The 22,722-nt window shown below is 33.9% G+C and overlaps 1 protein-coding gene across 1 annotated transcript in view; it reads right to left on the bottom strand.

Annotated features, from left to right (window-relative positions):
* The window catches only part of LOC143196071 (nephrin), a 568,267-nt gene that overhangs the window by 221,943 nt on the left and 323,602 nt on the right, over positions 1 to 22,722 (bottom strand). The window contains exons 3-5 of the mRNA XM_076403661.1: positions 21,247 to 21,374; positions 4,987 to 5,087; positions 4,723 to 4,930 (exon numbers count right to left, since the gene is read on the bottom strand). Coding sequence (XP_076259776.1) covers positions 4,723 to 4,930; positions 4,987 to 5,087; positions 21,247 to 21,374 — 437 coding nt within the window. The remainder of the gene's footprint in view (positions 1 to 4,722; positions 4,931 to 4,986; positions 5,088 to 21,246; positions 21,375 to 22,722) is intronic.

Genomic DNA, 22,722 nt, shown 5'->3' on the forward strand with positions numbered 1-22,722 from the left:
TTCACCAGTCCTCGGTTCAAGAAATCGATAAAAATGAGCTCAACCTCAGGTATATAAGCTCCAAAAAGGTTCTTACAGATGAGGATAAGCGGGTAAAGCTTGAAAGATGTTACCATCATCAGCGTTGGGCTGTTACTCAGCGATGGGAGGGCATAGTCTTCACTTACAATGAAGGTGTTCACCGCTGAGCAAGCGCACAACCGTCAAAATGACAGGAGCTAACTCGGTAAGGCTACCGACACGTCAGCCATTGTCGAACACCGCCAAAATGTTCAGTTCGTCACGGTCTGGGGCCGAATTTGCGCGAGAAGCAAGAACGCTCTCGTTTTTGTCGATCAAGGGGTCAAAATCAATCAAGAAGTGTATCGTCGCGATATTATCGAAGCTGTGGTATTTGCATGGGTTCAGTAGCACTTCGTCAATGCCAATTGGTCGTTTCAATAGGACTCCACTCCGACCCATTTTCTAGACTCCACCACGTCAGCAAAATGGCTTCCCTACTCGATGAATTTCAATAAAATAGAACACAGTATGCGGTTCATTATAAAAGGCAGGCCCTATATTATACACAACGAAAGTTTGGAGTCGCTGAAACAATCCCTCCATCGAGAATGGGACCGATTGTCGCCAGAAGACCGAAAATATCAAGTCAAGTTTAATCCTGCCTATTGCCGCGGGAGGAGGCCATTTCGAAACCAGCTGAGTATATTTATATTATTGCAAAAGCTCACCGAGTTTAAAGTGGTCAGTTGGTAGTAGTTAAAATAATATTGTAAATATATAAAAAGGTTTAGGTAGTTATTAAGCTAAACTGGTAATTAAAGTGTATATAGTAGAATATAAAATACGTATAGTAGATAAGTTAAATGAGGTTTTTGTTTATTTCTATGTAATTATTAAAATAACTATTAGGTACATAATTTATTTTAAATGATTCTGATAAATTAATCTTCGATTATCGATAAAATTGAGCACGAAACTATTATACAAAATTATACAATAACTGGAAGGATGTATTCGGCGCGATTGAATATGAATCAGCTTCCGATAATTCCCTTCTAATCAATGTATTCGTCAGAGAGTCGCCCCCAAACGATAGTTCATATAATTCCGCTGCTAGTTCCTAACCTGTCGAGATGATTTATGCACGACGAACAAATTTGCAATGAAGCAGATTTGTTAGATTATTCGACGTAAACAAATAAATTATAACGCGTATAAACCCTTATGTCGACTATCGAAATTTCGGCATTAGGGAGAATTCGCTCAAAATCTAATTAAACGATCGACAGCCCAGCTTCAACAGATTAAATGTTCTTTATACAGCACCGTAATTTCATTTTATTTCGATTTATTATTTAATTATTGTTTTTTATATCATATTATAATCATCCTGGACCGTACAACATTTCTTTCCCTCTGATAAAGAATCTTGCTTCCCGAGGTATTACCCTCATGCTGGACATTTTTAATCAGATTTGGTCACTTGATTCCTCTCCATCCTCCTAGTCTCATTCTATCATGAACCCGTTATGTAAGAAGAGTAAATGCCTGACTATCCTGGACTTTGTCAAAAATGTTCTTAGCAACAGATACTTTCAAGTCAGTTCGGAAGGTTTTCTCTCCTCCACCTACCTGCTATCGACTGGACTTCTTTAGGTCTCTAGTTCAAATCTAAGTCCCATTTTATTTTTAATTGCCCTTGATTCAATAACCAAATTTTTCGGATCAAAGCTCACTCATTGATTTTTTACCGACGTGCTTATTTATTGTTCGGTCAAGTCACTAAACTTTGAAGAAAAGCTCCTTCAAGGAGCTCTATACCGTATATATTCCTGGTCCTCCTCCACCGAATTCCTTATCTTTCTTGAGGCATAACTGTACCCAGGTCGTTTCCCCCTCTCACCACCCGGGAGTTATTTTCGACAGCTGGATGTCCTGGAAGCATCACTTCAATGATCTTAAAACTCGCCGCTCCAGAGCCATACACAGGTACAGACTAGGAAACCATATTTAAAATATATTCCTCTATAATTCTTTTCAAGCTTGACTATGGCTCCCTCTTGTTGGCCGCTCTGCTGCTCGAACTTACCCCAAGTCCCTTGATGCTATTCAAAATACTGCACTTAGAATATCGCTGGGTCTTTTCTGATCCACCCCTGTACTTAGCTTGTGCAGTCTTACATTCACGCCACCTTTTTGATCGTAGGAACTTTCTTTCACTGAAGTTCATTGTGTTGTGTATTCGGCTTGCCCTTCATAATCCTTAAATCTGAACTTCACTTGGAGTCATCCACCGGCCTGGGCGATCTAATCCCTAACTACTCCAACTCTCATATAATTGCTGATCTTTCTTCCAGGGCTAGAATTGGCTTATTGCATCCCCTCTCTATCCACTTCCCCTATTTTCCTCGTTGAACCTTCACTAGCCCCTTCATAAACACATCTTTCAATTATTGAAAATTATATTAATTAATTATTATTTAAAATTATATTTATCATTGAAAACATTGTCTTATCTTATTCGATCCAGGTTCTGGGAACTTTTCCACTCTTACACTGGCTGAAAACTCATATGTACAAATGGCTCTGAATCTCGCTGTGGGTTTGGCAGTGCATTTGTGATGGACACCTGGACGTTCCGTTACAATATCCATTAACAGGGTTCAATATCGACCGCTGAACTCTTTGCGATACTCAAATCTTTGCATTGAATACAATGGAACAATTACACTGCAAAATATTATTTGAAAAAATGGCTACTCTTTACTGTGTCCAGTGTGTAAAAATCTTTGTGTCCATTTTTAAATTGTGTAAACACTATTTATTACTACTAGTCCTCCATGTTTGTGTTATTTATTTTGTTTATTCATATATTATTTTATATATACACTTTGTGCCTGTCCCCGTCCCCTTTATATCAACACCGTACTGGTTTATAATCGCGAAGTGATGGAATCTGTCAAACCGAAAGAAAAATATCATAAACAACTATGAATATACATACATTCCAATTCGGATTGTATTGTAATTGTCCCTTAGAGCCTTTTTATTTGTTTATTTGTTCCATTATGTCGGATCCGAAAGGATATTTCATTTCAATAGCGCGGTTCTTTGTCAATTTTCAACACCATTCTTTTGCATGCATAACAGACTACAATAATAGTATATTTTTCAATATTTTTGTGACAAAATTAGTTGATTAGAACACATCCTCAATCTACAATGTGTTGCGTATATGCATCTTGAAAAACTAAACAAAGAAGGCATCATTTTCTTTGTAAGAAATTATGGGCTATATTTAAAAAGTGAATAGATGAAGTTAATTATCTCAAATAATTTGTTATTTATCAAATAATAATATCAAAATGTCAAATATTTATTTGTTAATTGAAAGTTAAACAATTTTTCATCTAATTATCGATAAATAAGCAATGGTATTCGATATATTACTACATATTATTACATATTAATATAATAGCAAAGTATGCTGATGGAGTTATCTTAAAATTACATTGAAGGTTTTCATGAATCTATATGTAGATTTTCAACAAAAAACCATTTAATATTTGAGTAGTTGCAATTATAGTTCGTTAGACATATATTTTTATTTATATTTATATTTTTAAGTATCATCAATTAATATCAAGAATTAAAACATAAACAAATCTATTTTACATAAGTATATCTATCAATATATTGACTTAAGGTTGTTTTCAATATATGAAAATAGCAAATAATAGGAAGAATATTGTTGCAATGTAGCGGGTTCGAATCCTACCGAGGCATGGCATATTTTTCACTCCCCAGTCGGTAGGCTTAATGAAGAGGACCGTAGTTCGAAGACCACGTTAAGCAGTCGCTCCAGTCCTAATAAACTCTAGTTCTCTAAGAGACTCCAAAATAAAACAAAAATTAAAATGTGAGACATTAAACATTTTTTTAATGTTTTTTTGAATATCAATTAATTTTTTTTAGAAACTAAATTATTTTATTTTTCAATAAATCGTAATTGTGCTTAGTTTAGTATAAGATCCATTCAGATGCCTTCACAAAAAATATTTTATACAGAGCTATCGAGTTATCTTCCTATTACTCTGTGATTATAATATCACAGGTAAGAGCTGCTGGTATATCCTAGCAAAGATGCATCAAAAATCTGTACAAAAATAACACGATTTTATTATATCTCGAGATAATCAGGAATAATTCACGTCCTCAATATACAGACATTTTATATAGTAGCAGCTTTCAACTAGACATCTGAAATTATTTTTAATTATTATGGTACTTACACAATTTAATGAAATTTGAATTTTATATATGTTCCTTAGGCAACTATTTGAAATTGTTTTCCAACGAGAACAAATTCTTGCTTTACGTAATACAAAAACTTTAATTTATTAAAAAAAGATCAGAAAGAGATCAGCTGTAGAGCCTTTTCACATTTACTTTAATCTTATATTAAGATTTCGTAACTTTCGTTCATATGGAATTAACGACAAATAGGAGTTTTTCGATTATGTAGCAATAAACGTTTTAAACTTGTTTTTAATGTTGTAAACTTAAAATACGGGAAAATCGCAGATAATACAATTTTTTTAATATTAAATAAGCTATGATATACTAATATTCTATAATTTTAAACACTCTTCAATTAAAACAAGCATTGAGTATATACGGACCTTCATCTTTAAAATTTTTGAATAAACTTGTACCTACCTTCCACCAAGATATCACTGCCGGAGGCCTGGATCCTCTAGATTTGCACGTAATGTTGTACTTCTTTCCAGCGCTGAACTGCGGGTTGTTCCCAATGAGATCGACCTCTAGAGGCCTCAGGTACATGTCGATGGCCACCCGTACCACCAAGGGAGGCTGACGCTTGCTGTTATTTGCCTCGCAACTGTAAACGGCAAGTAAGTGGGACCTAGAATATATAATTTTGATCGCAAAATCGTTCCCATATTAAATAGATCTGATTACCTTGTTAGTTTTTCGATTTTTAGTATACTTTGAGATTTGGCACGTTCAGGAAAATACTGAGTTTCATCGGTGATCAATGTTTGATTTCTCCACCATGACACCTAGAAAGATGGAAGAACTATTAGTATTTTATGGTACTAACGAGATAATGTATAGAAGTAACATGAGTAGTCTAGCTAAAGTTCCATTCACAATAAAACTCGACGGTCATTCATCGTTTGGCTATAATAAATAACTTATTTAAGTGTTATGACTTCTTAGACTGCTGTAAAAGTATGAGATATATTTACTGTCAACTGCAGCCACAATCTGTCTATTTGGAAAAATTCTGAATCAAGCACTGATAAGAAATCTCTCATTTACAGGACTTAACATTAACAAAAAATCATAGGTGAATTGAATAGAATTTCTGGTATATCTTTTACTATATTTGGAACTGTTTATTCTTGAGTAAATCTGTTTAAATCTAGTCGTATATCCAGAAGATATTTGATATGTGCAGTATGTAAAAGATTTAAAAGTAATGCTATCTAAAAAAATTATCTCTCAATATTTTTGACTCTTACTAGGTCTGGTATTTCGCTTTTTCGCTAACTTCAAGACACAAGTACACCATTAAGAGAGTTTTATATCCTGAAAGACTTTTAGTAGGACAGAGCAACATCTGGGTTATATGGTAACGGCGTAAACAATTCCCAACCAATCTCCCTCAATTTATGTGGAGCCATCCATATATATTAGTATACCAGAAACTTATAACAATTTTTTTTTAATTCTACTAAACCATTAACAAACAACCTATCATGTTTCTTGGCACCAATGCGAATTTGGCAATCAATTTTTTCATTGGCCACTTTTAACATTGAAATTTTGGAAACATGTAAATACGTACTGATACTCACATTCACTAAACATCCATCACAATTTCCGGAAATAAAATCTATCTCTATGTAGCATCATCATAGAACAAGTATGACTGAAGATAAGCGGTACCGAAAAACTGCCAAAAAAATTGGTCATATTATTTTTTCTTAAGAAGTTATTTTAAAACCTTTTTGTAAAATTGGATACATTAATATTATTAAATCATAAAGAATTATTATTTGCTCTCCTCGTTCGATTATAATTTTAATTCTATTTTGCAATAGAGAGACATCTATTGATACAAACGGTCAATTGAACAGTCTCCGGCCTGACACATAAATGGCACTACTAGAATTAAATCCATATGTTCTTAGTTAGCTCTAACCCTCAAAAGATGCGTGTATAAATTTGACAGATGTCGGATCTTTAGTTTGTGAATTATAGGATTTTAAGTGAAGCAACGTTTGTTATTATGAAAAATATGGATAAAAAGGAATATCGCGTGTTGATAAAATATTGCTTTTTAAGGGAAAAAATACACATGAATCAAAAACTTGGCTTGATGCCTGTCTCAGGAAAATCAACCATCAAGGATTGGTATGGTAAGTTTAGATGTAGTGAAATGAGCACCGAAAACGGTGAAAACAGTGGACGCCGAAAATAGGTTGTTACCGAGGAAAACATTTAAAAAATCCACAAAATGATTTTGAATGGCCCTAAATTGAAACTGAGGGATATAGGAGACACTAAAGATATCAACTGAACGTGTACATCATATCATTCACGAATATTTGGGTATAAGAAAGCTCTGTGCAAAGTGGTTGATGCGCGAGCTCTCTTTTGACCAAAAACAACGACGAGTTGATGATTCAGAGCAGTCTTTGAAGATGATCAAGCATAATAAACCCAAGTTTTTGCATCGATATGTGACAATGGATGAAACATGGCTCCATTATTGCACTCCGAAGTCAAGTCGACAGTCACCCGAGTGGACTGCACACGATGAACTGGCAAGGTTATGGCTTTTGTATTTTGGGATGCGCTTGGAATAATTTTCATTTAACTACCTTGAAAAAGGAAGGACCATCAACAGCGACTATTACATAGCGATATTGGACTGTTTGAAGGACGAAATCACCGAAAAAACAGCAGCATTTGAGGAAAAAGAAAGTGCTGCCTCACCAAGACAATGCATCGTGTCACAAGTCAGTGAAAACGATGGCAAAAATCCATGAATTGTGCTTTGAATTGCTTCCTCATCCACCGTATTTTCCAGATCTGACCCCCAGCGACTATTTCCAGTTCTCAGGACTCAAAAGAATGCTCCCTGGGAAGAAATTTTCGTCGAATGAAAAGGTTATTGCCGAAACTAAGGTCTATTTTGGAGCAAAGGACATATCGTACTACGAAAATGCTATCGAAAATTTGGAGGGTCGCTATAATCAGTGTTGAATCGAAATCACCATTGAAGGGAATTATGTTAAATAAAAAAAAATTGCCAAAAAAATGTGTTAGGATTATGGTAGGCCGGGGACTAATAAATTTAAAGATATTTCTTTGAAAAACAATTCATGACAATTCGATTAAAATTATCAACATTTTAGGACAGTTAGTGTAACTGAAATTAGAAAAATTTAACTAAAAGACATTACTAATACGCCTTCCTTCTTTACTAAGAAACTTATAAATAAAAGATTTTAAGTGAGATATTAAGAAACAAAGCAAAGCTGATGTCAAATATATTATATTTTAATATCAAAATAACAACGTCAATGTTTCTTGTTCCCTGCATATCTGGATTCTTCTCTTGTAATTTTATTTATCATATTACCACTACTTATAACCTTATACTTTATACACTTCAAATGTTTGCAATATTGGCAGCAACATTGTCGGTGCTCATTCCTTACAAATTCTCACCATAGGTACACACTAATACATAATTATTTTAAAGAATCACTATTACCAATTAGTTTAATATTGATATATACAAATCTAACATATCTATTATAGAGTGTTAAGTAACATGTTACTTTCTATGTGTTAAATAGTCATTATGTGAGCTTTTAGAATTACTTCATCATGTTAATTTTGTTCATATTGTTATATACAGAATATGACATAATTTTGATTTATATTTTAATTTTAGTTACGTTTTCCAATACATTTTGTAAAAGTAACATATACTAACAAATACTAACTCGCATTAATATTTATTGATACACTCAATCTGTAGTCTAAGCCTATGCATGATTTGTTAATTTCTTAGATAGTGTTTTGTTATTTTTTCTCTGAATTTCATCAAATTTTTACAACCATATATAATAAATTAACAAGTAAGAAAACATGAAAACATGAATTAGCAGTATATATTAATCATAACTAGAGTTTATATATCGTGTTGCGCACGAGTAGAACAAACTAATGGCGCTCTACATCTAGTACACTTTCTTGTAGTCTTTGATATGACACCTACATCGTCTAGATTTAAATCTAACCGAAAATCCGCAGGCTGCATTAAAAGAAATAAAACAAAGAAAACTATACGTACAGGTAACTTATTTATTCCGTAGTCACAGATTAAATAATTGAATTAAAATATATTAAATTTTAATAAAAACAATAAATGTGTAGTCAGTCAATCAAATATTGAAATATTAAATTGAATTCATGGGAAGACATCCGGTCTTACCCAGCCTGGTTACTGGCGTGACTGGAATCATTTTTCTTGTCGGATTTTACACTCTTGCCTAGGACAATCACAAATTTTAAACAAACACAAACATAAATTTACGACCATGCCCCTGCAGGATTTGAACCCGCGGATATCGCAACATTAGGAGGACCGTCCTATCGCCTTTATCACTGCGCCACCAAGCCGGCTCTTCTGTTGTTATTACAAGTAAACATCTATTAGAACTTTTCGGATAGAAAAAAAATTATTTATGGCAAACGGTTATTTATCTTAAACCAATTACTCTGCATATTTTTATTGGTCTCTAGAAAAATCTAAACACAATTGATAAGAATTTATTTAAAAGTCTCTCCATTTATGATACGTCATACGTACTGTATACGATACGATAAATGAAAACATGAAGCTATTGTATTTCTGCACAAGTCATTGCTTTTCATCATAATATTTGATAGATCGTACATAAACCATTCTTCGTAAGCTTGAAAGCCGGAGAAAAAAAACGAATTCAGTTTTAAAACGTGCCACGATGTTTGCTCTTTTTTTCCATCCCATTAACTTAATACAAGGGGTGAAACGATGGGGGGTGAAAGAAATACAGAAGTCCCCGAAGTCCCTAGGTAGACTATGTGTTTAACCTCGACGGTTTACCGCCTCCTCACACGTTTATTCCACCAGAACAAAGGCCAACAGAAAATCTGACGCTGGAACAATATTTTCCGGTAAACATTCGACAATTTAATTTCCGAAGAACTCCATTATAAAAACCGCCGAGCACCCACCGACCACGCGTCAGACCTACCGGAGAGGATGGGGTCTGCAAAACAATTAAACTCGCGTTTCCTTCGTAATCTTTTCATCATTTTGTTCTGCTTCGAAGTCATTCATAATGTTACAGGTAAAATAATTAAAATCCAATTAACCTTATCTTACTTTTCACTGTATATCATATTATTTCTTATTCTCATATATTACTTGCTTGCATGTTATTGCAGTTGCGATATCTATTGTTGAAAATACAAAGTAATTGTGTAAAAAACACATTTGTGTGTGTGTCATTGGGGGCCAGGTCTGGAGAATAAAGTGAATTAGGAAGCAATTCGAAGCCCAATTCGTGGATTTTTTGCCATCGCTTTCACTGTCTTGTGACATGGTGCATTGTCTTGGTGAAGCAGCACTTTCTTTTTCTTCAAATGCGGCCGTTATTCAGCGATTTCGTCCTTCAAACGGTTAAATAACGCTATGTAATAGTCGCTGTTGATGGTTCTTCCTTTCTCAAGCTAGTCAATGAAAATTTTTCCATGCGCATCCCAAAATACAGACTCTATAACCTTGCCAGCCGATTGTTGCGTTATTCCACGCTTTGGAGTAGTTTCATCGTGTGCAGTCCAGTCGGATGACTGTCGATTGGACTTCGGAGTGAAATGATGCAAAAACTCGGGTTTATTACGTTTGATCATTTTCAAACACTGCTCCGAATTATCAACTCGTCGTTGTTTTTGGTCAAAAGAGAGCTCGTGCGGCATCCACTTTGCACAAAGCTTTCTCATACCCAAATATTCGTGAATGATATGATGTACACGTTCAGTTTATATCTTTAGAGTGTCTGCTATTTTGTTCAATTTCAATTTACAGTCAATCAAAATCATTTTGGGGATTTTTTGATGCTTTCGTCGGTAACAACCCCTTTTGGCCGTCCACTGCGTTCACCGTCTTCGGTGCTCATTTTACCACGTCTAATATTAGTATACCAATTCTTGATGGTTAATTTTCCTGAGACAGATTCCGGAAACTCGGCATCAATCCAAGTTTGTGCTTCAACTCTATTATTTCCCTTCAAAAGCAATATTTTCACAGACGAATTTCCTTTTTATCCATTTTTTTCACTATAACAAAAGTTGCTTCACTCAAAATGCTATATTATATGGATTTAAGAAATCGCCAAATTTGCATTTTGGGCATTCATTATTTTGTTGTTTGAAGAAATTTGATTCCAAGGTTTTTCATCAAAGTGTTAAACATGTTTTTAAACTTATGGTGATGCTACTTTATCTAAGCATTACTCATATTATATATATTTACAAAATATTTACAAATATTTGCGGGTGCGTTCGGAATTTTATTTTGTTACTAAAATTGTTGAATACTGATTAAAACTACCGACCACTATTTTCAAACCGAAATTAGAATATATAAGGTATTTAACATTGAAGATAATTTCTCAGCACTGACATATTGATACTATAAATACCATAAAATGATAGTAGTTGTATTGGTATGTCAAAATTATGATCGAGAGTGACTGGAAATGAAGTGTTAGGCTTAGAATTCAACTAATTTGTGGACAAACACAATACCAAGGAACACAACAGAATAAAATCTGTGATCCAGGAACGAGCAGTATTCTACAACAATCTGGAAATAGATTATGATGTCAACAAATCAGTTACAAATGGGGTAGAGAAAAACTTTTGTCAATAATGCAAACCATTAAAATACAGCGGTGAATCTACTGGGTTATGTTGTGCCGGTGGAAAAGTAAAATTGCCACAATTTGTCCCACCACCAGATCCATTGCACCCATTAGTTTTCGGATGGGAAATGATTCTAACCATTTCTTGGCCAACATTTAAAAAGTTGTTTATGTACGAGTATGTACTCGTAATAGTTATTTCTAAATGACATCGTTTAGCACATCGCATATTGTACACTATAATTTCATGCCACCCCAAGGTGTTGTACCTTAAAAGTTTTTGGTTACATTCAAATTTCTCTCAGCAATAGGAAAATTTAAACTATTGCAAATACAACAACAAACTTATTAATTACTAGAAAAGTTGTTACCACCGTCAGATATTTGAATACGTCAGATACGTAAAATCAATATTTACAAATTTATTTTATGAGCAATCTGGATGCGGACTTGGCATGGATAGAGAGGCGTTGTGCTCAATCCAACAAAGAAGCTATGGTCTAGGAACTACTAACGTCGCTTTGTCAGAACAACGATTTAATCAAAGTGTTCAAAATAGCATTGGACCTGATGCCATCTGACAGTCCTAACATCGTCGTCAAGTAGTTATTGTTGCTGTCGGAAAAAGTTTGCAAGATATGAAGGTGATATAAAGTCCACCGGGGCATATGTCTGTAGACGCCAATAGAAAACATTGAGCCACGTATTATTACAGGAAAGACCATCAACAGAGAATAACCAACACAGTGAGAAAATAATGGAAAATATGTCGACTAAAAATTGATTTGAATGAATTGAATTAAATTGATTTTGTTTAAAGTTAAAAAAACGATCAGAATAATTGCAAGCACCTAATAAATTACCTCAATATCACCTCAAATTAGAATCAGGAATACACTATAAAATCTAACGATCTTATTTTGAATTATAAATAGGAAAACTGGAACATCTACATTATGAAGCAAATGGACTTGGCATAATGCATGAGGCAGCCGACGTAATATTGAGAAAAACTTCCAAGAACCACGAATCACTTGTTCTCTTTAATTTACCACAAGAGCTAGTTGCTGATAGTAAGCCTAGGTATGATGTTAAAAACGCTTGGACGTTCTTTAATGTTAATTTAAAGACCAAAACAATGCCTAAAGACTTTATCGACAGTTCCATGGTAACTATTTCGTTGTTTAATGCAAACAGCATCGATGATTTGAGAGATATGCTAGAAATACTTAAGAATTCCTTCTTAAACCACCCCGGATCAAAAACAATTTTCAGTAAGTATAGCTTGAGTTAATTTCGTTACGTGTTTGATTTCATTTTAACACATATGTGCACAACTTTATATTATTTCAAATATTTACTGCAACGGGTGTTTTCTTGAATATATTGAGCATTGTTTTTTTATGATCCTGCACATTTATTTTAAGTGATATACCATCTGGTCTATCAAGAAGATAAAGCTTTGTGATAAGCTGATTGCTGTATTGAACAGATCAAATGGTAATTGGATATAACAAGGTCTGGTGCAGAAGTAATTCCATAACCAGGCCCATCAGAGCTCTATTGAGTGAGTGAGGCTATTGATGTTCCTGCTTCCTTGCTCAGTAAATGGCACTTTCTAATGAAGTTCTTTCATTAATTTGTTGAATTGTTGATAGCAGCGTTCTTCAATCTAATAAATTTCTATGAGTCAACTTACAGGTCATCAAAATATTTACTGCTGTATAATGTGCAATAATATACATGTATATAAATATACGAGGGTGGTTCAAATATGATGGAGACAATCGCTGATCGTGCATATATGTTCTGAATGTCGTGGTTTTACTATGTGATCGTTGGGTCTTTACGAACAGTGTGACATAGTTCTCGTCGGGAGCTCATGTTTCAAGCGCGTGTTACGACCATGAGTGGACATCAAATGCCGACCACCGTAGCGCAATGTATTATAATTCGGTTTTAGTGTGGGAAGGCGTTAAAAAGACGGAAATTTTTCTGTGTTTGCGAAATCAATTTGATAGTGAATGCCTGAGTAGGGCTGTCGTATTTAAATGGGCCAAAGTATTTAAAGATGACTGCGAAACCGTCGAGAATGTGCCGCATGATCGTCGACCGCGAACCAACATCACACCAGACATCATTCGCCGCGTAGAACTCATTTTGGAGGACCGGAAGATGAACTCAGCGTCAGTATTGATAGCGTAGAGTCTACCATCCACGAACACCTACAATGTCGCAAAATAAAGGCGCGATGGGTTCCTAAACTCTTAAACATTGAGCAAAAATTTACTCGGTTGAAAGTTTGTCGCCGCTTGCAGACGCGATACGAGGCGGAGGGAGACGGTTTTTAACGCGAATCTTCACTGCAGACGAGACATGGGCACACTATTAGGCACCCGAAAGCAAGATGTCGTCTAAAGAGTGGAGGAGGAAGGATGAAGGGGTGCAGTCAAAGCGGAGACAATCAGATCCTGTGTACGGTGTCCTGGGACCGGCGGGGCGTGCTGTACGTCAATTTGCTCTACACCCAACGTACCACTAATGCTGTATCTTACTCTAACCTTCTGAAAGCACACGTGAAACCCACTTATCTCTCGAAACGGAGGAGCATTTCAGCGCGAAGTGCGATTTTTCTCCAGGATAACCGCGCGTTTCACGCTCGATATAATGTCGGAATTAGGGTGGGAGGAACATATTCCTCTCCTACAGTCCGGATTTATCCTCCTGCGATTACCACATATTTGGACCGCTGAAAGAAGCCCTTTGAGCTCAACAACACCGACAATGATGTAGAGGAGTTCGTGCACACATGGCTGTCCGAGTTGCTCAAGGTATTCTACGATACCGGCATCAAAAAACTTCCGAAAGATGGACAAAATACGCAAATAGTAAGGGGAAATACCCAGAAAAAACGTAAATTTTTATAAATTTTTTCAATCGTAAATAAACGTGTCAGATTGTTTGTCTCGATCATATTTGAACCACCATCGTATATAAAGTAGTATATAAAATGTATTTAATGTATATAAATATATAAAACTCAATAATTTGTTTTAGTTGATAGGTCGGATAACGCCAACAAAACCTTGATGGCGGAATATTTCAAGTTATTTTGGACCTATCAATATTCCAGAGTAATAATTTTGAGGAACAGTTCAAAGAGTTCGAGACCGAGAGTGGATATATTTAGATGGGACCCCTTTTCAGATTCTGCTAAGTGTGGTTCGAACGCCACCACGTTTCTTAATGTCGGATATTACGATGTTAAACATAAGATGATTATTTTCAGTGAAAAAAGAAATACTGTTCTTTTTCCAAACTCACCACCAAAAGAGATAAAATGTTCATTACGGGTAAGTATAGTTTTAATGTTTCTTAATTATTTATTAACTTGGAGCTATCGAATAAAAATATAATTATAAATCAAATGTTAAGCCGATTTATGATGTAGCTTTAACCATCATAACGTATTGTTTAAATTAAAAATGCTAATTAATATTTAATTTGTTATTGATAATTGTAAGATCATAAATCATTAGCTTCTAATAGCAGGTAAAACAGACTAACAATTAAAACCGTTAATTGATAGAAAAAACTACTAGGATGGATTGTAAAGCAACGAAAAGTTTTACAACACTAAGAAATTCTTACCTTATACACCATTTTTCTCAAGTGTTACACTTTTTCTGTAATACTTTGATATGTACCTCAAAATGCATTACTTCTGGAAAAGCATCCAATGATTATTGGTGAAATGATAAAAATATGTAGTTTTACTAATTTTTTGTAATGGTATTCTATAGAAATCGAAGCTCTTAAAGCAATTTTTAACAATTATCATTCCACACATGTAATATTAAAAATTGACCATAATAGAATCCATTCTAATTTATACATTTTAAAATTATAGAAGATTTTTTTCTTGATTAAATAATTTGAGTTGTTATATTAATTATCTTGAAAATATTTCAAATAGATTTCAACGGTTGTGTACCCACCTTTCGTGATACGAACAGAACCCAGAAAACCTGACACCATCTTCCAATCATTTAGTGAAGGTTTCGAAGTAAAGATTGTTAAAAATATCGCCAAAAGTTTTGGCTCGAAACCCATTTTCATGGAATCAGAAGCCATGTTGAACTGGGGAACCATAAAACCGAACGGTACTGCAACCGGAGTCTTCAGAGAGCTCATTGAAAATCGTGCAGATATTGGTAAGATTAACTCTAAAACCTGATTTTTTAAAAACTTATTAATATGTTTGATATCTTAGGCATATCAGCTTTCACTTATACTCCAAGAAGTAAATATATCGACTTTGGACCATCCTATACTAATGAGCACTTGATATGGTGTGTGCCAAGTCCAGAAGAAGTTACGCCATTCTCTAAACTGGTCAGTCCTTTTTATCCAACGGTATGGTTGTTCTATTTCTTGGCTTATATTATTTCGTGCTTCTTGTTCTGGTTATTGGGTAAGCGGTTCGGAACAGAAGCTAGATTCAATAAACGAGTTGCCAATATATTCATGAAATTAGCTGCAGGTAAATATTGTGTTATAACTTTATGGCTTTTTGTTATGGGTTAGTTTTAGATGTGACTGGTAACACTGTTAATAATCAGGCACCCAGATCAAGTCCTGCCAAAATTTTTCGAATATTCTGGTTGGTGTTCACTCTTCATATGACGGTAATATATTCAGGAAAACTATTCTCCATGCTTACATTGGTGACCACAGATGATAAATATAAAAATTTGGATGATATCTTCAAAAGCAATTTGAAGTAAGTAAAAGGTACATTTTAGAGGTAAAGTATTTTAAATTGGCAAAACTGATGTATATGAAGGTATGACATTTGCACCACTTTAATCCTAAATGGTAATATGTATCCATAAAGATGTTGTAAAGTGTGTGCATAAGAAGTTATTGGTACTGCCGTGTAAAACCTAAATTATCAAATAATTGAAGCCGCGTATATATATTGATTCTATTTCTCTGCCACCTTTGCACTGAAGGTGATATTTGTCGTCTTCTTCGTTAAGGTTGTCAGCTCCTTTTTATTACATTTCGGTTAAATTTGACATATTGGTGCCTAACAATAGAAAAAGCGAACACTGTGAAAAAAATACGTACAATAAAAAACAAAAGTTCATGACATTTACAGCTTCTGATTCCATGATTATAGTTTATATATACTGAATAACTCAATAATACTAAATGGAAAACCGTTATTTCTATAGGGGAATGTATAAATCAACGAGTTTAACGGTTGGTTAAATGATTAAGAGTTCAATCTAAAGTTCTATACCTCTAAGAAAAACACTCTTTTTAAAGATTGTGGGAAAAGTAATTTCGGTTTTTCTTAATTGATTTAGTAATAGATAACTAATAATATTTATTCAAGTCCATAAATCATTCTGACAATAAAGATCATTTGATTATTGTGTCAAAAGTGACTGTGCTTTGATAACGAAAATACTAGAAAGCTAAATACGTTATATTTTAGGGAAGGGGAAAATTGTGATGCAGAATTATTAAAAAATGTGATATTTTACGATAATGAGAGCTTAATTAAGTAAAGGTTAGTGTTGCTTGTTTCCGTTACGGACATTTCAGTATATTAAAGCAACTCGTCCTGGGCTGTTAATCACTGAACAATTCGATGAAATTCATTCATGGACATTTCATTCCTCAACAGAACAGGAACAGAAATGTGGATCCGATACGACAGTGGTGTGTAACTGATTGGAACTTGCAGAAGCTTAACAAAGAGTTTCAAAGCCTATAACAGAAGTGTTAGAAAACAATCAATTCTATTTCTATTGTCAACAACTAATACTTTTGCGAAGATTTAGAAAGAACATTCTAAACTGATCAAAAAGGCGTTGTCTTCAAATTAAAGGACCACCGACACACAAAATTAAAGGAAACAGACCATATCAACTATTTTTCTAGTTTCTACAAAAAGTCTTTTATTGTGTAAAGCTGACTTAAAAAGAAGCTGGTTGAAATCACTTGGTTCAGTTCTAAGCTCAGAAAGGTGGCAAATTATCTTCAACCGAAACGCCATATATGTATCATTGACCAGTTCATCATATTAGTTATTCGGTTTCCAAATATATGTAGTTATAAAAAATAATCGAAATTATTTTTCCATTCATCCCCTTTGCATGGTGATTCTTACGATTGCTATATATAAAATGATTTCCAGATTACAATTGTTACCCTGGACAAGACTTTATATGAAGGCGGAATATTCTCACTTGAATTATTACGGCTCGCTGATACTGAATAAATCAAAAACCTGTGGCGCCCTCTCCGAATGCCTAGAAAGAGTTATACTAACAAGAGATTCAGCGATATGCCTCTCTACCTCGATGATCAGCCACCTGGAGCAGTTCCACCTGCCCATCAAGTGCCTGAACAAAGACAAGTTTATATCAATCCCGATAACAATGATCATCAGAAAGAACTACTATTTAGGACACGAGGTTCAGAAACGAGTTTCCCGACTCTTCGATTCGGGACTGATCGAATACTGGAGACGGAAGTCCTTGAAGATTCAGAACCTGTACCAAAATTGGTTATGGGATTCTTTCAATTTTACTACCTACCCGGAAGCTACACAGACGAACAGGCTTTCGTTTGAGATATTAAAACCGGCCTTTGGAGTGTTGCTACTAGGTCATACTATAGCTTTTGTGGTTTTCTTAATGGAGTTATATTGTTACTACCGGAAACTGAATAGATTATACGAAAAAGAATTGGAAAAAAATAAAAAACTTTTGGAATTACAACCTAAGTTGTATTTAGAATAGATGAATGTAGTTCTAGTAGTAGATAAAGATGATGCACTTAGTTGATTAGAGATTTCACATTTCAAGTGTGCAGTAGTAGACCGATATTTCATCAATAATCATATAAGTTGTATACGATATGAGAAATCGCCTCTATTTCACTAAAATAGCTTCAAACATAGTTCTGAGTCGGAGAATTTTTACTTTTGTTCTGATGTGAGAAAACTTACTTCAACATCAATTTAAGCATACTGAAGTTTCCTTATAAAACCTGTATATAGGCTACCTGCTGATATTTGATGGCGTTAACTCCACTTTAGAATTTTTTTGATATTATTTTGTGAAGTAAAACAACTGTTCTCTCCAGAAGCTATTTTTGGTTGCACCAGTACTCCTATCAAAAGAACAATTCCTACTGAATGCACAAAATTCGTACTGAATAATAATTCTGTAGATTCCTACAGAAATGATATACGTCCGTCAAAAGTTGTACCATCTATGTGTCAGATTGGATATATCGATTACAAAAACTGATATTAACAACTTCTAAACAGAATAGAAAACATTATGGTAAATGGGTATAACAGCCCTAATATAGCATATAATACAACATATAAAGATATAAAGAAAGTATGCTAATTTAGATTCATATTAAAAGTTAAATAGCATTTACTAAAGCATATGTAGTGTTGTAGTAAAATTAACAAATAAAAAAAATCACACATTATATTTTATTTTATTTTTCTATACCAATAAGTTACAAGGGTTTTTTGTTATAGATTTTTTAAAATATGACCCTGTGGAAAATGTGGCGAAAAAAATTGGTACAATATATTTTAATCTAAAAATTTTCCGTCATTTTCTACAACATTTTCCCCTCTTTCTGCCAACATGGCGATACCGTATAGAAAGAACGATATTGGTATAACATTGATAATAATTCACGTTTCTTCGCTTAATAAGTAGTTTAGTCTTTTCAAATGATATCAGCAGATATTTGCAGTAACAGCTTTATCTAGTTTTAGTAGCTTATACCACCCTATACCTTGCAGATTCATTCGCAGCAAGATATTATTTACATGAATACTCCGCTTCGGTGAATCACGACTTCTTACGATTGGGATTGTAGTAATACACTTTTCATCACCGGTTACAGTAACACATCACATAATACCCTTCTTTTTTGTCTTAAAGGCAATGAAACCATGATGAGGAAACTGTTCGAAGTGGCAAATTCCTTTGAGTGATATGTTCCCTGATTTTGAATTGTTCAATTAGAGAGCTGTTCGAAATTTTGAATTTTAGCCGCGATTTCGTCCAGTAACTCTGAAATTCATGGTATTCAGTCTGACGATGTCTATAATCGCATCAAAGCATTAAGGTTATTCGAGAAGGAAGATTACTTCCAACAGTATAAAATAAAATTTAAAAATAAATAGATAATAAATAATAATTTAGTTCAAAAGTTTCACTGTCTACTGAACACAGCCTTATATTAAATCGCCTGTATATTAAAAGATGTTTTATCGATTTTAAACTATGTTCAAGTAACTTTATTACAGAAGCAGGTTATATAAAGATATATCTATATATAGAACAAATGAAAATGTTCTAAAATAGTCCGCGAAGGTAGAGAGCGACATAAATGAGAATTCATTTAATGCCGATGGTTGAAACAACAGAAATGTTTAGAAAAATACGCTGGGAGCGATGTTAAATATGTCCGCGTTTGGCGAAAGTTTCTTTTCATTACCGACTTTTACAACGTAGAAAATCCCCGCCGGCTATTATTTTCGCGATTTTCCAGTCGGAAAACACGCGACAACGCCCAACCACTATAATTAAACTAAAGTTTTAACAATGGTGCGACCAGAGGGAGAATATTGCTGACCGGACTCGACGAAAAACGCCGAGAAAAACCAACAAATGGTAACGGAAAATGTGATTTAGTGGTGTCGAGGTGGAAAGCTGTTTTTCCTGAACAACGGAACCGCCGATGGCTTTTTCTTAACAACAAAATGGAAAAAAGTAAGAAAATCGATCGAGGAGTTGTGTGGGATGAGCTTTAGACTTGTATTGATTGAACAATGTGGGCGATAGTACTTATTTCTATATAGTATTCCGTAAACCTTAAAATAAAGATATAGTCTGTCCAAAGAAGCTTTGTACATTCGTCATTAAGATGTATAATATATTGAATGCTGCAATTTGTAATTTCTTTTTAGAATCAGACAATATTTTCATTCTCATTTTATTCTAGTTATAGACACACAATGCTGTCTGATAAGTTCTGACTATCCAACCAAAGCCATCGGGTAGTCAAACGATTGTTTATATCTTGCTCGTTTTGGTAGATTTCAAATCGCTGAACTGAATGCTCCGAAGCCAGGCAGAACAGATTGCGTCTTTAATCAGTTAATTTAAACATGTACGAGATAATGGAGGCCCACTCTTATCGGTAAAATTCGTTAGAGAGGCAAGAATTTTTACTGTATAAATAGTACAATAGTAGAATATTAATTTGCTGCGATTTTTCTTCAAAATAAGTTTTAGCGTATTGCAGCGGCATTGAATATTAGTATGGACACGGTTATTGAAATATTTCAAAGAACGAAAAATATAATCTTGAACTCACGGAAAAAAAAACATCCTCATAGGAAGCGGGTAACGAATCAAGATCACCTTGATGTTAGCTGTATCAGAGATTAACTATATGAATTGTATAAAAACAGTGAGTAGCAGTTTAATACAAACATAATTTAATACAATTATTTCAAAGGAAATTGTTGGTCTGAAAAGTATCGAAGAGGTCTAATGCAACTTCCGGATATTGCTTTAAAAAGTATACAACTTTTAGAATCATATAATACAGTAAAGTAAGACTTATTATTTATATTATGTTGTCAATACCCTTTAGATGCAAATATCATATGCACATAGTTCTTCGTTCTCCTGTTCTTGTCATCGCACAGCTTAGTGCCTGTCGGAATGAAGCTAAATGCCCAGATTCTTATGTTTCAAAAGAATCTGTGAAGAATGAATACATGAATTTTCTCTGAAAAATCGTTATAATTTCAACTACTTCTAATTATTTCTGTGAATTCAGAATCTGGGAATAATGAGGATTGGTCTAGCGTAATTGCTTGAACAGCAGGTCGAGGCCAGTTGTGTCAACTTAGCAATAAAATTATTTTGGCCATGCCTTAAGTTTTTAAATAATAGATTGTTCGTTTTTTTTTGGCAGAATATATATTAATTGAAAATGTCTCCGCTTCTGTATAAGTGTGCGTATGTACGAAAAAAATAATATTATATTTACTTAAAAAATATACAGCGAGTAATGTGTGACGTTTCCACCGTTTCCCCAGACGTTGATAGATTCAGTTGCGTTACCGATTTCCCTCCCCTCGTACCGTAAATCATACACTTACCCTCGCGAGGGGTTTTCCACCGGTTGCCGTACACGTGAGGGTGATGCTGGCGCCCTCGGCGTAAGCTTCGGTTGTGTCTTTCTTCACCGGGCCCAGGCTGTCGCTTATCTGCACGCTAGATGGAGACACTGTAACAAATGTTAAATATGACAAATATGAACTGGCAAAACGTAGCGATATATTACGCTCTACCCTACTTTTTTTCACTCTCACATTTTACCTCTTGATGATTAATATGAAAAAATATAATGTATGACTAAAACGATTATATACTAATAGAAGATATTCGTAGTAATGGTATAGATTCCTGCTCAGTAGTAGTATCAATTTTATCCAATCAACAAGGTTCAACTATTTATTGAAAAATAATGGTTGCTGTTGGATGGATGTTAGTAATAAGCTTACGTATGCTTAAACACAGGAAGAAGAAAAAAATTCAAACATAATACTTATTTAATGAATTTATCAGATAAAGGTTTAAAAATACACAAAAGCATTTAGTATACTATGTTTGTAGAAGTTTATATTTATGTGTATATTTATTGTTAAAATAATATAAGTTTGTAGTTAAAATTAGAATATTGTGCATGTAATTTTTTAGTATTCTAAAGCAACAAATATAGATAATTCAAATATATTTTAACACCATGCAACTTTCTCACGGAATCTATAAAGTATATTTCAAAAACTGTTTTTAATTTAAACATATATTAAAATTGTATAGAATATGAAGTTATAGAAGAGCATTAAGAGAATATAATCCAGACTATTTATAATATACCAAATAATGGATTTATACAGCTGAAGAAAAGTGATATCAGTTTATTCTTACAGATATCCTCAAATTCTATAGAAATATATCTAAAAATGCTTATTCAGTCAAACCATAGCATGTTTGAAAGGTGATGCTGCATAGAAAATCTTGGTTAAAAAGATGTCATCATTTCTTTACTCAGTCTAAAGTTTCAAGAGGCAATAATACTTTGTTTTTCCATTAAAGATGAATCTCATCCCAGCTCAAATATTCTAGGTCTAAAAATAAAAAACCAATTAAATACACGGATGTTATCGTTTCGCAGACAGACCAGACAGTGTACTAAGTCATCAAATTTGGAAAACTCTAGAGGGATACTATGGAAATTTGGGTAGAAACAGTACCATTTCGAAAATCTTTAAATGCAAACTGCCGGGCGAAGATACCATCGATGTACTCATATATATATATATATATATATATATATATATATATATATATATATATATATAATAAAATATAAAAATATAAAATATATAGAATAAAATCGGATTAAACATATTATAGGAAGACAGGGGTATCGAAAAAAAAAGGTAGATGAAAACGGACACCTAGACCATCAATCATAGCTCGATCAAGTTGAATGCACGCGCCACCAAAGTCGAACTGAAGCTGCTGTGAATTAATATAGTCTACTAGAATTTGGATAGAAATGTGAAGTT

Source organism: Rhynchophorus ferrugineus, unplaced genomic scaffold (genome assembly GCF_030347505.1).
Source record: "Rhynchophorus ferrugineus isolate W39M unplaced genomic scaffold, kcgeb_rfMv2 rfM4, whole genome shotgun sequence".
Classification (NCBI taxonomy): Eukaryota; Metazoa; Arthropoda; class Insecta; order Coleoptera; family Curculionidae; genus Rhynchophorus; species Rhynchophorus ferrugineus.